Below are 14,460 nucleotides of genomic sequence, written 5' to 3'. Positions count from 1 at the left end.
GTCCATAAGCTGTTGCTCAAGGCATCTGGGAGTAACACCAAGAACACAGCAAGCCCTTGTAGCCCACGCTGAGAAGCTGAACACGGAGAAGGGACCATGATGATGTGAGGAGAAACCAAAAAAGAGAACAGCACCTTTGGCCACTCATTGTCCTGTGTTAAATCATGAGGCTTGGTGCAGGTGGGGCTCTAAAAGGCAGCACCAATGGAAATCCCCCCTTCAGTGCCAGCTGTGGGACAAAACCTCAGGAAGGCCTTTCAGAGCCCTTCTTCCTCACTTGTTTGCTGCAGAACAAGGTGGGACACAGGCCTAAAAAGGTACATTGATGAAAACATGGAAAGCTAAGCAACACATCCACTAAAATCACATCATCCTCCTGCTGCACTGCTGTGGCATTTCCAAGGAGGCTCGCCCATCTGAGGTGCACCTGAGGGAGCTTCCCTGGGCAAACGTGTGCCTCAGAGGGAGCTGCCTGCTGCAGATGGGAAGGAAGGAAGAAAGGAAGGAAAAGAAAGAAAGAAAGAAAGAAAGGAAGGAAGGAAAAGAAAGAAAAGAAAGAAAGAGAGAAAGAAAGAAAGAGAGAAAGAAAGAAAAACAAAGAAAGAAAGAAAGAGAATAGAAGGTACCAGCATCATCGCTGTGGGCCGAGTCCCAAAGTGCTGGAAGGAGTAAAGCAGTGCGCCCAAGTGGGCTGGTCCCAGAAAAACTGAAGTTTTGAGGCAGAGACCAAATAGATCACGTGCTGGAGCAGCTACGGGAAGGCAGGCTGAGGAAAACAGAAAAACCACCGCCATTCCAAAACGTGGATGCTTCCTTCTCCCTCCTCCTCTTGCATTCCAACCTCTTTTGCTCTATTTGCCATGTTGTGGTATAAGCCCAGGCAGCAAGCAAGTGCCACACACAGCCATTCTCATTCGATGCCCGGTCACCAGCAGGCTGGCCTGTGCAGAGAATTGGAAGGGTAGAAGCTGGAAAATTGCCAGGTGCAGAAAACAATTGAGCTGCATAGGGAATGCAGAAGCCTCATGCATAGGCCAAGAAACCCCTTTGAACTCATTCCCCATTTCCCAAGTGGAGGCAGGTGTTTCACATCTCCAGGACATCAGGGACCCCTCAAGCCTCACAGTGACTTGAGAAGACAAATGCCATCACTCCAAACATCCTTCCTCCTGCAGGCACCCAGCTTGAAATACTGAGCAGCATGTGGGATGGTCAGGAATATCTCTTTGGCCACTTTGGGTCCCCTGCCCTGGCTGTGTCTCCTGCCAGCCTCGTGTGCAGCATGACCCCAGGGAGCTCTGTCTGGGCAGCTCCTTCCCTAGTGCGGGGTGCCCAGCTGACACAGCCCTTGGCTCACACAGATCCAAACTGCAGAACTTTTCATCCCTCATCTTGGCCTCAGTTCCCGTAGCAGAACTCGTGTTCCCACCGTATCGGAAAAATAATGTTAGGAGAAATGGGGCAACTGAGAGACTGGATAAAAAGTGCTTTCTAGCCTTATGGCATCAATCTCATAGAAAGGTGAGGCATTAAAGGTGTTACATCCAGTGCCATAGTATCAGAAGCCTTTCCCTTCTTCATTCCGATGCCTTATGTTCGTTTTTTCACTAGTCACATACTTCTGCAAAACTTGTGAACATCTTTTCATAGCAATCATTAATTCCTTACTTTCTGCAGCCTTGCCAGAATGCATCATTTTTCAACCAATCATACAGCATTTCTAAATTCACATTGCTGCATCTTCATCTTTTCACTAACTTTAGAACAAGTTCTATTGCTACGTTTGAAAACCTTTTGCAACCTTACTTAACGTATTGCCTGGCTTGCATAACACATCTTTCTCTTTGCTTAAAACATATTTCCATTTCAAGTGCAAACCTGTATTCCTCTTTCCTGTCTGCTTCACTTTTTAGCTTGTAATTCTAAAGGCCTTCCCTAAAGTCTCAGGTTAAACATTGTATCCATCTCTACCTCTGAGCCTGGATGCACAAGGCCCGGAGAGCTCTCTGGGCTTTGCATTTCCCACAAGCAAATGAGCAAAGAGCTCATTTCCCATTTCCCAAGGTGTAATGGTTTCGTTTGTTTGTTTGTTTGTTTCCGGGCCAATGTACCAATAATGTAATAGTTTAAGGTTTGCCAATTTTAATATCGTTACCTTTTGTGGTGAACTAGAATTAGGAGTAAAAGTAAAGCAGGCCAAACGCTTACAAAGGGAATAAAGAAAAAGACTTTATTAACTACACAAAGAATAAGAATAATAAATTCAGAGCAGATTTTCAGACCAGCTCTTCTTTCCCCCTTTGTTACAGCTTAACAACATGCAGAGACACTTCCGTCAATTTCTTCCGTAAATTATCTTTTCCAGTTCACTTTAGGGAGAGGAGTTTCTTTTTCTTTAGCTATAAGGATCTTTTACTAAGAGAGGAAATTGCCAGTTCTCTTTTGACTCCACTTGCTCAGGATTCACAGCTGCCCGGGATCTGCTGTCAGGAAACTCCTCCCACTTCACAGTCTGTTCACAACTGAGTTGCGGGCCATGGTAAAAAGTCATGGGGTATTACTTGTAAGGATGAGCTACTCCAAGGCAAAAGTTCTCTTTAGCTCACTTCTCTCTCTGTTTATATATTATTCCCAGGAACAGAGATCCCCCTCTTTTCCTCAGGGCAAAGGATTCTTCAAACCCTTTACACCTTGCTCCACCCCCCCACCACCCCAGGTCTCTCTTTTTTTCCATGGTTTAAAGAAAATGTTTGTGAAGCACAGTCCACCCCTATAACTTACAAAAAAGATATTTCAGCCCACCTTCATGGAGTCTCTTCATTCTCCTTCCATTTAGAAACTTAGCTTTGACTTCATTGACTTTGGTGTATCTTTTCTGTTCTTCTTCCTCTCACCCACGGGAAGATGAAAGGCGGTAAGTCTTATCTGAGCATTGGAAAAAAACTTAAAATCTCCCACAGAAGTTGCAGGAGATGGGCCCGGCCATGCGGCAGCTGTGTCAGGAGCTCAGGCCGCCCAGGCCACGCTGGAGGGGCAGGACGAAAACTGCAAAGTCCAGCCAGAGGAGAAATGGGTGCCAAGGCTCTGGCTCCATGGCTTTCTTCTGGCTCTCACTGCACCCGGCTCCAGCTGCAGGCCGGGGGTTCTCCCTCTGCCTTGCCCAGCACACAAAGCCGTGGGGGGCTCTCCCAAACGGGGCCCAGCTGCCTCCCCCCAGGCCGTGAGGGCGGCCGGGCGGGCTCGGCCACCCCAGGGCTGCTCCCAGCCGGGGCAGGGCAGGGCCCCGCCGAGCCACGGCCACACCGGGAAAAGGCGAGGATCCCAGCAATGGGCCTCTCCTCCTCTTGACCACTGGGGCCCCTGCTTAAAGACGGGGCCCAGCAGCCTCTGGAGCTTGGCCCTGTGCCTGGCCCGGGCCCCGTACTAGAAGGGACCGGTGCTAGGCCAATGCCACACCTTAAGAGGCCGAAAATGCAAGAGAGCGTTCCCGGGGCTTACCTGCTTCAAATGTGATGCACGGAGCAAACCGACTTTTCCAATTCTTTTCTCAGGCTGTCAACAACTAAACCAGCCTCCAATTGGTCCCATCAATCCACAGAGGAAGTTCTCATGGGGAAAAACTTGCTAGTGGGCCCGCCCGCCAGGGTAAAACCAGCACACACGGGGAGGCAGGTGTTTCACATCTCCAGGACATCAGGGACCCCTCAAGCCTCACAGTGACTTGAGAAGACAAATGCCATCACTCCAAACATCCTTCCTCCTGCAGGCACCCAGCTTGAAATACTGAGCAGCATGTGGGATGGTCAGGAATATCTCTTTGGCCACTTTGGGTCCCCTGCCCTGGCTGTGTCTCCTGCCAGCCTCGTGTGCAGCATGACCCCAGGGAGCTCTGTCTGGGCAGCTCCTTCCCTAGTGCAGGGTGCCCAGCTGACACAGCCCTTGGCTCTCACAGATCCAAACTGCAGAACTTTTCATCCCTCATCTTGGCCTCAGTTCCCGTAGGAGAACGCATGTTCCTGCTGGACACTCACCTGCGCCTGAGCCTGTGGAGAAGCCTGGCTGCCTTCCTCTCTGCCCAGGGCAGCACAGACACTCCCAAACTTTCCCAGCAGCTGCCACACAACCACGGCCACAGCGGCGTCCCCAGCAGTGACACCCCTGCTCTGCTCTGTTTTGCCCTCTTCTGCTCCTCTATTCACAGCTAAAAGCCTGTATCTCCACAAGGAGGTTTGTTCTGGAGGAAGACCTCCACCCACTTCCAAACTGACTCCCAAACCCCATCCCTCTATCTTCCCATGCTTTAGAAACACCTGACCATTCAGACTCAAATTTACAGCTTATTCACAGAAGGAAGGGAAGCTTCCAACACAGTGATGGTTTTACAGTATTTATTTTGACTATCAGCCTAAACTATCTACAAACTACAAACTACAAACTACTCCTTCCAACCTACAAACTCAAAAGAACAACAAACAACAACGGCCTCTTGCACGGCTAGAATCTTCTGTCAGCCATAAGCTGCTGCGCTGCCATGATCAGAGGCGTCAGGCTGGAGGTCGGCTTGGCTGAAGTTACAAACGGATGCTGCCCAAAGAGAAAAAGAACAAATGAACTTCTGCTTTCCTCACAGGCTGAAGCAGCCTTTCTCTGGCTACCAGAGACACAGAGAAACGAGGGCAGTCTGTGCACCTCTGTCTCCCTGTCCAGGACTTTCCTGCCACAGGCAAACATGGCTTCCAATTCCACAAATGCATGAAGCCAGAGGTCTGCAGCTTAAGGAGATTTAGTCTAATTGTCATTGCAAGGCTCCTTCCAAGCCATGGCAGGCCGGGATTCTCCTTGTTTTTCCTTTGGAAAGCCCCCAGAATGGAGATTCTTAGGAGCGGGGCCCACCTGACGCCTTGGACTTGAGCAGAGGAGGAGCCCCTGGCAGTGGGTAGCTGGCACAGCCTGTAGCTGCTCTGCCTTTTACCTGCAGAAGTTCCTGGGCAGACCAGCGCCTGTCCTCGTCTGTCTCCAGGCAGCAGTGCAGAAAGTCTCGCAACCAAGCCGACTGCTGCCTGGGCTTCTGCAGCTTCGGGGTGCCCCCGGTGCTGATCAGCTGTCGAGCCTAGAGAAGAAGGCAACGCCACACTCCACCTGTCTCCTTCGCACCCAAAACTGCTCACCCACACCCCGCTGGCCAAGCTGCACTCTCACAAGTGGCCCTTTCTTCCCCGCCAGAGGCTGCGACATGCCTTTCCCACCCCAACCAACTGAACCCAAAGCCAGAGGCAACCACAGCCAGTCCAATGTGCAAAAGCTCCTGCCTTCAGCCCTGATTTCGTGGGCTGATTGGGAATCAGGAGCAAATCCATCAGCAAAAGCACACTCGGCTTCTCCGAGGACTGACACCAGCTCTACCGCCGCTTTGGAAGAGGGACTTTGGTCTAACTCTACTCTTCCTAAGGATTCTTCCGTAACATGCAGCTTGGCGCTGCTCACTGCTCCCTTAGGCAAAGCTGCCAGCAAGCAAATGGCATCAGCGTACTTTGGGCCGTTCCGAATTCAAGGGCAAGGGGAATAATACAGGGCAAGAAGCACAAGAGACTATGCAGCCCGGGAGCTATGGTCTTCAGGTGTTACCAAGCTTGGCAGGCAGAAGAACGGGGGCAGATTTTCTTAGAGGGACGGGAGCATCTGAGAGAAGTTGCAGCGCACCGTGCGGGAGGTTTCCATCAGGTAAGGAGGAGCTCCTTCCACCATCTCCATCCCCACGATGCCAAAGGACCAGATGTCCACTTTGGGGCCGTAGGGCTTCCTGGTGAAAATTTCAGGCGCCATCCAGTAAGTAGTCCCGACAGCCGATCTGCGTTTGCTCTGCTCAGCCGTGAGCTGAGCAGCGAGGCCAAAATCAGCTGAGGAGAAAAAACACACTCGGATCAAGCCAGCGTGAAGTAGGAAAGCAAAGAGAAGAAGTCCCCACTCTCCCAGTGCCCAAGAAGGCAGTGTGGAATCCAAAGGGAATGCAAACGGGAATGGCATGCTGGCATTCCTAACAGCTGCAGCTGAGGAAATAGCAGATGGGCCACTTAGCAAAAGCCCCCCGTTTCACACAGTGGCTTTTAGTTCCCTGAAGCTCCAGACTGAAACTGCCTTGCTTGCGTGAGGGCACACACAGCCCAAAGCCCCTCCTGACACCTTCTTCCCAGCCACACCGCCCTGCACCTTGTGGCTGTGCTCTGCGCTTGCAGCAGGGCAGCCTGCACTGCCACAGGCACCACTCTTGGGCAACTGGAAGTCACTCAAATGCACCCCCAGCCCACAGCCCACCACGGCTGGGCCTGCCCTTAACAACACCCACCCAGCTTGACAAATCCATCCAAGCCCAGGAGAATGTTGTGGCTTTTGATGTCTCGGTGGATCACTTGCTTGCAGTGAAGGAAATCCAGGCCTTGCAGGCACTGAGGGAGGAAAAACAAACAGGAGATCTGACTTCGTCCCTCATGCAGTGCAGTGGCACATCTGCAAGACTGACTTGCTGGGGGACGCCGAGCCATGGCAGGCAAGGCTGAGGGGAGGGCAAGAGCTTGCTGCTGCAACATGACGACAGCAGGGCCTTTCTAAGAGAGGGTGTATTCGCTTTGAAAGAGAAAGGACGATGCTTTTTCTGGCCAGTGCCCTGCAAACACAGACTGAAGGAGCACCGCTGCAGTGCCTGTGCTCTCTCCAGCCAGATGACAGCAAATGCCTTTGCAAATGCCCCTTTGGGTGCAAAGCTCTCCTTGGAGGCTGAGCTCTGGCAGAGTCCTGTGAGTGTCTCTTTGTCTTTGCCACTCGGTTGACACTGTGCCACCAGCACGGCTGCTCTTACAGGGAAGGAATGCAGCACACACAGCCAGCAGGCAAGTGTTTGCAGAGGCCAACGCAAACAAACGCACTAGAAGAAGGGCCCGCACCTTGGCAGGCCCTCCAGATGCACTTGCCCCCGCTCTGCCAGTCACAAGAGATAGGCAGAAAGGAAGCTCGGAAGATGAAATCAATCCTCCCCTTCCCACCCATTCCACCCAAGCCATGGCAAGCACCAACGCAATCCCTTACCTCGCGGGAGACAGCTGCTATCTCTCCTTCTGCCATTTGGATCTCCCTAATGACATCGTGCAAAGACCCTCCGTCCATGTATTCCATCACGAGCCAGAGTTCCTCGTGCAGCAGGTAGCTGAAAGGAGGAAACAACCACCTGCAGGTGAATGCGTGCGCTTGCGTGACCTGATGGACCCTTTTGTCCGTGTCTCTCTCCGAGGAAGACAGGACGAAGGGAATAGGCATTCACAAGGCTCTACAGGGCTTGAACTCTGTGCAGTAGAAAAGACTGCTTGGTATGCACAGCTGTGCAACAGGCCATGGGAAATACCATCTCCAGTGCTTTGTCAGAACTCAAGAACCTTGGGGGAAAAATCAAACACCAAACCCAACAGGACAATGGGCACGGAGGGCAGGAACTTGGAGGCTGCTGACGCAGTAAAATTGGGCCGAGACCTGCTCTTTGAAAGCGCACTTCAAACTAGATATGCCGCAAAAGATAAATGCAGCCCCCATGCAAACTCCTCCAAGATGCTGTGGATCAGCCCAGAAAGGGGAAGGAATTAACAGCTCCACCCTCTGCCAGCAACCAAAGGAGTGCTTGAACCTCTGGCTTGCAGCACGTCAGTGACCCTTCACGGCAGAAGAGCAGAACCACTCACCTGTCTACATAGTTCACCACATTGGCGTTCTTATTGTCCCGCATGACCTGGATTTCATTCACGCACAGTTCGTTGCTCTTCACTTGCAACAGACTGATTTTCTTTATGGCCACCTAAAACGACATGCAAACCATGGATCAAAGAAGTCTATGGCACAGGAACACAAGGCCAACAGGGACACTGTGATTTTGGGATGATACAGCTGCGCTGTGCCAAAATGCCTTGGGACTGGACATCAGAGGAACCGGAAGCTGAGCTTGCAAGAGCCCTTTACACTGCTTCCTTGGTCGCCACTCCCAGGACACACAGCCAGAAACCCTTTGCCTTGCAAACCTGGCAGAAACACAGTCTCAACTCTCCAGCTCAAAGCTCTAACCACCCTCGCTGCACCCACATTCTTCCCCCAGGGCCTCACTTTATCATCCCCATTTTGAATTCACACACCACTTGCAAGCAGGAAACAACTTAGGCCTAGGAAAAATGGAGCAAAACTCCTGGGAAAGCTTGGCCATTTCTAGGGGGCTTGATCATTACTCCGGTGGCCACCGGCATTCTTCACTGCACAACAACTGGGCAAACCCTTACAGATATGACAGATAAAATGCCGCCCTACAAACATCCTGACCGTCCCCCCCACCCCACACCCCCCAGAGAAATAAAAACCGACAGATTTTATGGAAAAATTGTTGTCATGATGAGAACATCATTAAGGACACATCAAAAAAAAACAAGGCTAGCACATCCTCACTTCAGCAATTTTCCATTTGTTCTGCTAAAATGCTTTTTAGCACACCAGTGACATTTGCAATTCCTGACTGATTCTAAAAAGAAATAGCTCATGCCTTGATCCTCTAGCGATACACACCAGGCTCTGAGCAGGGCTTAGGCCCTCGAGAGACTCCTTGCAGACCTCTCTCTCTAAGCACAGTTCCCAAGGGCAGTACTGCACGTGCCTAAGGAACTACCATCAAAATTCCCATGGATTTGCTGACCGCACGAAAGGAGAACTCGGGAACCGCGAGCCAAAGCCCCAAAGGGCACCGCCATTCTCTAAGACACCGCCTTGCCACTAAGAACCAGCTAGCGTGTCCTCCTCAGAAAGACAGCCCTTGGCCTCCTTGCATTGCTTGCGGCAGCTCAGAAGGACACAGTCTGTCCCCACTGGGCTTGGCAGGCAGACCCTGCTCTGCACTTCAGTTGCCTTTGCAGCAAAGCTCTACTGGCGACCCAAAGCTCAGGCACAGCTCACAGCACAGGGGAGGGCACTCGAGAGCTGCACAAGCTGCAGCACCGCTTGACACTTACCTCTTCTCCTGTGGCAGTCTCCACTGCCGTGCACACAGTGCCGAAACCCCTAGAAACAAAACAGCAGCAGAGAAAGGAGAAGTCCTTTAGTCCCTGCAGAAGCCAGACACTGTGGCCCAAGGAGGAAAAAGAGGCCAGGGACAAACAGCAAATGCACCGCGACACATTCTGCTCTGGCTCCTTTCCCCCTTTCTCTTTCTGTGTCCGTGCGTGTCTGTGATTTTTCCAGACACACACACACACACACACACACACACACACACGGCCGTTGGGCCTGCTCACACTTCTCCTTGCAGTGGATGTGCCACACTCAGGCACCTCCACACAGGCCTTCTGAGAAGCCTGAAGCCATGTCACAGACATCAGAAGAAAACCTCTCAACACACATCCTTTCTGCAGCTGACAAGGAAAGTAGTCTCCAGCCACAGCTGCAGTCACAGGCAGAGCAGGCACAGGTCTCCACTGCTGCACACACAAATGGAGAAGTGCTCAAAGCAGAAGATCCTCAGACAGCTGCCTTCTGGCTCCAGATCCATGGGCAGCTGCTTCTCTTGGGTGCAGCAGACACAGGAAGCACTCTACTTTTCAGGGGACTTCTTCTACATTTGGCTCCTCCCAGAGGAAATGTTGCAAATCAATCCCACTGACAGTCCGCAGAGCTGGCTTTCAGTAGGGAATAGCTTGGTGCTTTCTTTGCAGGAAAGGCCGCAACCCCACAGGATCCACGAGGGCTCTCCCCTCAGGCACTCGATGCCTTTTCCTCTAGAGTGCATTGGCATTGGACACTGGCCTGAAGCTTTGGCTTTTGCCACCTCAGCTACAAAAGAGAGCTGCTGCTTTTGTGTCTGCTTTTGGCTTCTAGACTAGCTAGGTGGTCATCCTGACCACTGAACCTTGTTTTCAGCAAAACGCTGGAACAAAGCTTCCTGAGAGCTGTTCCCTGACAGCCCGCAGCTGCTACCTTGACCTTGGAGGCAATGAAGTTTTTCCTCCTTTCATTGCCACGGATCCTGTATCCTTTTGGGACACAGAGAAATGATTTGTCCCAAGAAAAGCGGCAAGAGGGGGAAAGACACTTGAGGGACAGGAGATGTGCCAGGTGCTGCTCCTTGCTGCAGAAAGGACCATTCCAGCATCCAGGTGTCTTTGCCATGCCTTCAGACCACAGCTATCAATGCTGACCAAAACTGAGGCATAGCAGCGTCTCAGCGCAGCGTCTGCACAGCTTTGCAGCTTGCCTGACATCACTCCGGCGACAGGTGACAGCAGCAAAGTACACAGCCCCTCCCTTTGAAGAAGCACCTGTGGCTGCACTCACCCTTTGCCAATAATTTCCAGTTCTGTATATTTAGCCTCCGGATCTCCTTCGCTCACCAGCATCCCTGTAAAAACCCAAAGGAAAGATGCTCACTTCAAAACTGAGATGCCAGCCTGCAGCAGATCACCAAGGCAGCCCCACTCTCTGGCACACTGGGCCCTTTCAACTCCCTCACTGGACAAACAACAACACCATTGCCGCACCAGCACCACCAGCAGCACCACCAAAACAACAGCAGCAGGACAAGCAGCTCTGCAGCACATACGGTCTGCACTAAACTAGAAGCCTAAACTAAAATCTAAGCACGTGGAGAAACAGTCCAAGGACACAGAGATCAGAAGGCCACGATCAAGACAAGTGAGTGTGGTCTATAAAACCCAAACCTTTCTGTTCTTGGCCATGAACACTCTGCGCCATTCAACAATTGCTGGCATCCTTGCAAGCAGCAAAGGCACCTTGGCTTCTGCAATCAATTTGTATCAACAGCTGCCCGCTCCAGAAGCGGAAGAATAGTGCGCAGTGCTTCCAGCAGAGGCATGATCTCCGCCTTGAAGCAGCACTTTACCTAAACAATGCCTTTCTGGCTTGCAAGAGCAGCAGCAGCAGCTGACGTTGCAACCTATTGCCATGGGCCTTAACAATGAGGTTCCTCAGCCTTCAGGAGAGGCTATGATCTGAAGATGACCTTGGCTGTGCCCCACAGGAGCTGGGCCCCACAGGAGCTCCCTGAAGTCGCCTCATTCACAAGGTCCCGGCCTCCTGCTCAGCCACAAACCATCTCTCTTTTGCCTTTTGTACTGAGGCAAGCTCAGGCAAAGCCAAAGCACGCCAGGCTGCCCTCAGAGGCAGCAGCAAGAGCCCGCTGTTCCTTCAGCACCTCCAAGCACAACAACAGCTCCTGTGTGGAGGCCGCAGCAGCCGACACTCAGCCCAGCAGGAACTGCAGGTGGGACAGCTCACGCTGACACACGATCACACAGGGCACTGCTCCAGCACACAGGCATCACAAAGGACATACTCAGCAGGGCCAGGCACTCGTCCTCTGTCCTCTCTCTAAGCAGCTGCTCCATGCTGCCCGAGGAACTACTTGTGCTCCAGGTGCACGAGCTGCTCGCGCTTGACTTTCCAGCTTGGGGACAGGAGGCTTCTTCAGAGCCGGCAGCTGCAGCTCGTGCCGGCGCCAGGCTAGAGGAAGTGGAGCTCTGGGACAAGAAACAAATTTGGGTCACAAACACGCCTGCCACAGATGCCCCTCCAATCCCATTTCAAATGCAAGCCCCTTGGAAGATGCTGCTGGCCACATCCTGGGCTCTTCACCTCTCGGCTTTTGCTGCCCCCTTCTCTCACACAAGGCGCAAATTCCAAAGGCTGCTTTTACCCGATGCACAACATGACCCCAAAGACACCGCTGACCAAAGCAGGCGCTTACTGATGTTGGCTGCTCAGGCCGTGGGCTGACAGCAGGGACAGGTTCATTAGCACCTTCCTCCTCTTCAGCCTCTTCCTTGACTCCAAGTTCAGCAAGAGCAGGGGCTGGTGCTGCCCTTGGGCTCTGGGCACAGACAGCAGCGGGAGGGACAGGAAAGAACCTGTCATTCAGAACCTGACAGATATTCAGCTACAGGCCCCTGCTGCAGCTTAGCTGCTCCTTGAGCTCCCCACAGCTGCTGATGAGCAGGGCCAGGTCCCTCCAGGGGACAGTGGCTCCTCCATATCCTGCAAGGCTGTCAAGTGCATCTTTGCACGGCTCTCCTCACCAGAGATAGGGAGCCTGCACAGCCACTGGCCACCAAGGGCCTCACTTGTACCCCAGCAGCATCCCAAGACACCCTAATGCTACCTCTTGTCTCTTGCTAAGAGGAATTCACAGCCCCTATCAGAGTGGTGGGGAACGGATGCCTAAATGTCCAAGTTCCACACCCCTTTCCCAGGGGTGAAACACTCTGCAAGTGCCAGAAAGATTCCAGCCTGACTCAGCATCTTCAACTACGCAGGGGAGGTGCTGTCTGATCAAAAACTTCCAGCTCTCCTTTGCTCCAGCCACAGGGCCACTCCCAGCTGCCACTTACTGATGCTGGATGCTCAGGCCCCACAGTAGCAGCAGCTGCAGCTTGGTGGGCATCTTCCTCCCCTTTGGCCTCTTCTTCAGGAAGATGCGCAGCCGCAGGAGGCTCTGAGGTTGCTTTTGGGCTCTGCAGACAGACAGCAACGGGAGGGACAGGCAACCTTCTTGATATTCAGCTCTAGAACCCAGATGCACTAAGGAGGAATCATCTGGATTCTAAGTTGCTCAGCCTCCAGCTAATTGGACCAATCAGAGCAGACTGCGCTCTCTTGCACAGGAGAAATTCCATCATGCATTCAAGCAACGAGCAACCCCACTTTCCACTGCTTAAAAGCTCTGAAATGGAACTGGGCAAAACAGACACACATCCTCCACACATTGCTGCTGCTGCTGCTGCTGCTGCTGCTGCTGCTGCAGAGAGCCCGCACTGTACTTTCATTCATCCAAGCAGGCTGGCACTGGACTGCAGCAGGCCCAGCTCACAGCTTGCTCCACAGCTGTCCAATGCTACCAACGCCAAAGGCTCCTTTCCCACTCACCCAAGGGCTGGATTCTCTCCAGGCACGGGCGATGTGACCTGCAACACACAAAGGAAAAAGAACCCCATGCTGTGAGAAAACTGCCCGCTCCGGGAAAACCCACCAAAAATCAACCCAAAGCCAGAGCATACTGCTTTCACTCCATGCCTCCAGCAGCAAGCCTCGTGTCACACAGCAAGCAAGACAACAGCACAAAGGATTGCCTCGTGTCTGTCTTTTGTCCTTTTTGGCCACTCAACCCTCAGAAACCTGAGGCCCATGAAGTCCAAGTTCTGAAACAGTCATTGTTTCTGCCCTGCCCCACCCAGCAGGAGCTACAGCTCGTCTCCTTCCTGTATTTCAGTTTTCTGAAGAGATGCAAGCGTCAGTTGCCACGAGCTTGCTGAAAACTTTTGCCCCGAAATGCTTCAGCCCAAGCCCTTTAGCCATGGTGGCAGTTCTAATGTGACGCTGCACAGCAACACCTCCTGTGCCCAGCAGCATACCGGAACTTGTCTGAAATGTCTATTTCAAGGGCCTTTCCCAAGCTGATTCTGTGATTTCCTCACAGAGGGAAGGGCTCTTTCAGCACACAGGAACTGTCAAGTCCCACACACATGTGCTGGGATGGGGGAATGCAGACAAGAAGAGGCTTCCCCTCAGTCCTGGAGAGCAGCGCAGTTTTTCCAAGCGCTCCTTCTAAGCTCTCCCTGTCTTCCCCTCTTAGAAGTTGTCATTCTTGAGCCAGCAAACGCAGGAGATTCCAGACTCCACTGCCACAGGCCATGCCGTGTGGGGAGAAGAAGCCCAGCAGGCTACATTACAAATGCAGCCCACGCCCCGCTGGCTAGAGACACCCCCTTGTCAGCTGCAGCTGCTGACAGCAGCTTTACCCAACAAAAGGCCTCTTCATGGCCTTTGGCCTTCCATCTGCTGCACCGAATAGAAGCGCCTACTTACGTGCCAGGTGGGTGAAAAAGTAGCCAGAATAAGCCACGGTAAAAGCCGTGCAAACTGCAGCACACACTCTCTCCATGGCGGGAGCTATGCTGCTCAAGTCAGCTCCAGACAGCACTTGTGGGGACAAACAAAAATCCTGCGAGAGCTCTCAGGGTGCAGCTGGCTGTCAGAGACCTCGTCGATCAGCAGGTTGCACCTGCAGGGAGCATGCCAAAGAGCTGCTCTGCCCACTGAGGCCTCCCGTGCCTGGGCACAGCAACTTTGCCTTGACAGCGCTGGGATGCGGCCGCTGACATCACAATAGCAGCTGCTCTAGGCTGCCTTGTGAAGTCATGCAGAGAAGCACACCTTCTCACTTCAGCTAAGGCCAAAAGGCACCTGCAAAGTTCTCCTCTGCTACAAAGCAACACAAAAAGGCCGCCTAGTCCATAAGCTGTTGCTCAAGGCATCTGGGAGTAACACCAAGAACACAGGAAGCCCTTGTAGCCCACGCTGAGAAGCTGAACACGGAGAAGGGACCATGATGATGTGAGGAGAAACCAAAAAAGAGAACAGCACCTTTGGCCACTC

General features: G+C 52.6%; 1 protein-coding gene across 1 annotated transcript; it reads right to left on the bottom strand.

Annotated features, from left to right (window-relative positions):
* Positions 1–4,494: 4,494 nt before the first annotated feature.
* LOC134056951 (serine/threonine-protein kinase PAK 3-like) lies at positions 4,495–13,966 on the bottom strand. The gene is made up of 10 exons (XM_062513912.1): positions 13,891–13,966; positions 12,924–12,989; positions 10,348–10,411; positions 9,030–9,078; positions 7,725–7,837; positions 7,081–7,198; positions 6,344–6,443; positions 5,701–5,897; positions 4,973–5,110; positions 4,495–4,584 (listed from the first exon to the last, which is right to left on the bottom strand). Exons 1-10 carry the CDS (start codon positions 13,964–13,966, stop codon positions 4,495–4,497), a joined length of 1,011 nt encoding a protein of 336 aa, XP_062369896.1.
* Positions 13,967–14,460: the final 494 nt, after the last annotated feature.

This window comes from Cinclus cinclus, chromosome Z (assembly GCF_963662255.1).
Source record: "Cinclus cinclus chromosome Z, bCinCin1.1, whole genome shotgun sequence".
Taxonomy (NCBI): Eukaryota; Metazoa; Chordata; class Aves; order Passeriformes; family Cinclidae; genus Cinclus; species Cinclus cinclus.
This window is presented reverse-complemented; position numbering and strand designations above follow the sequence as displayed.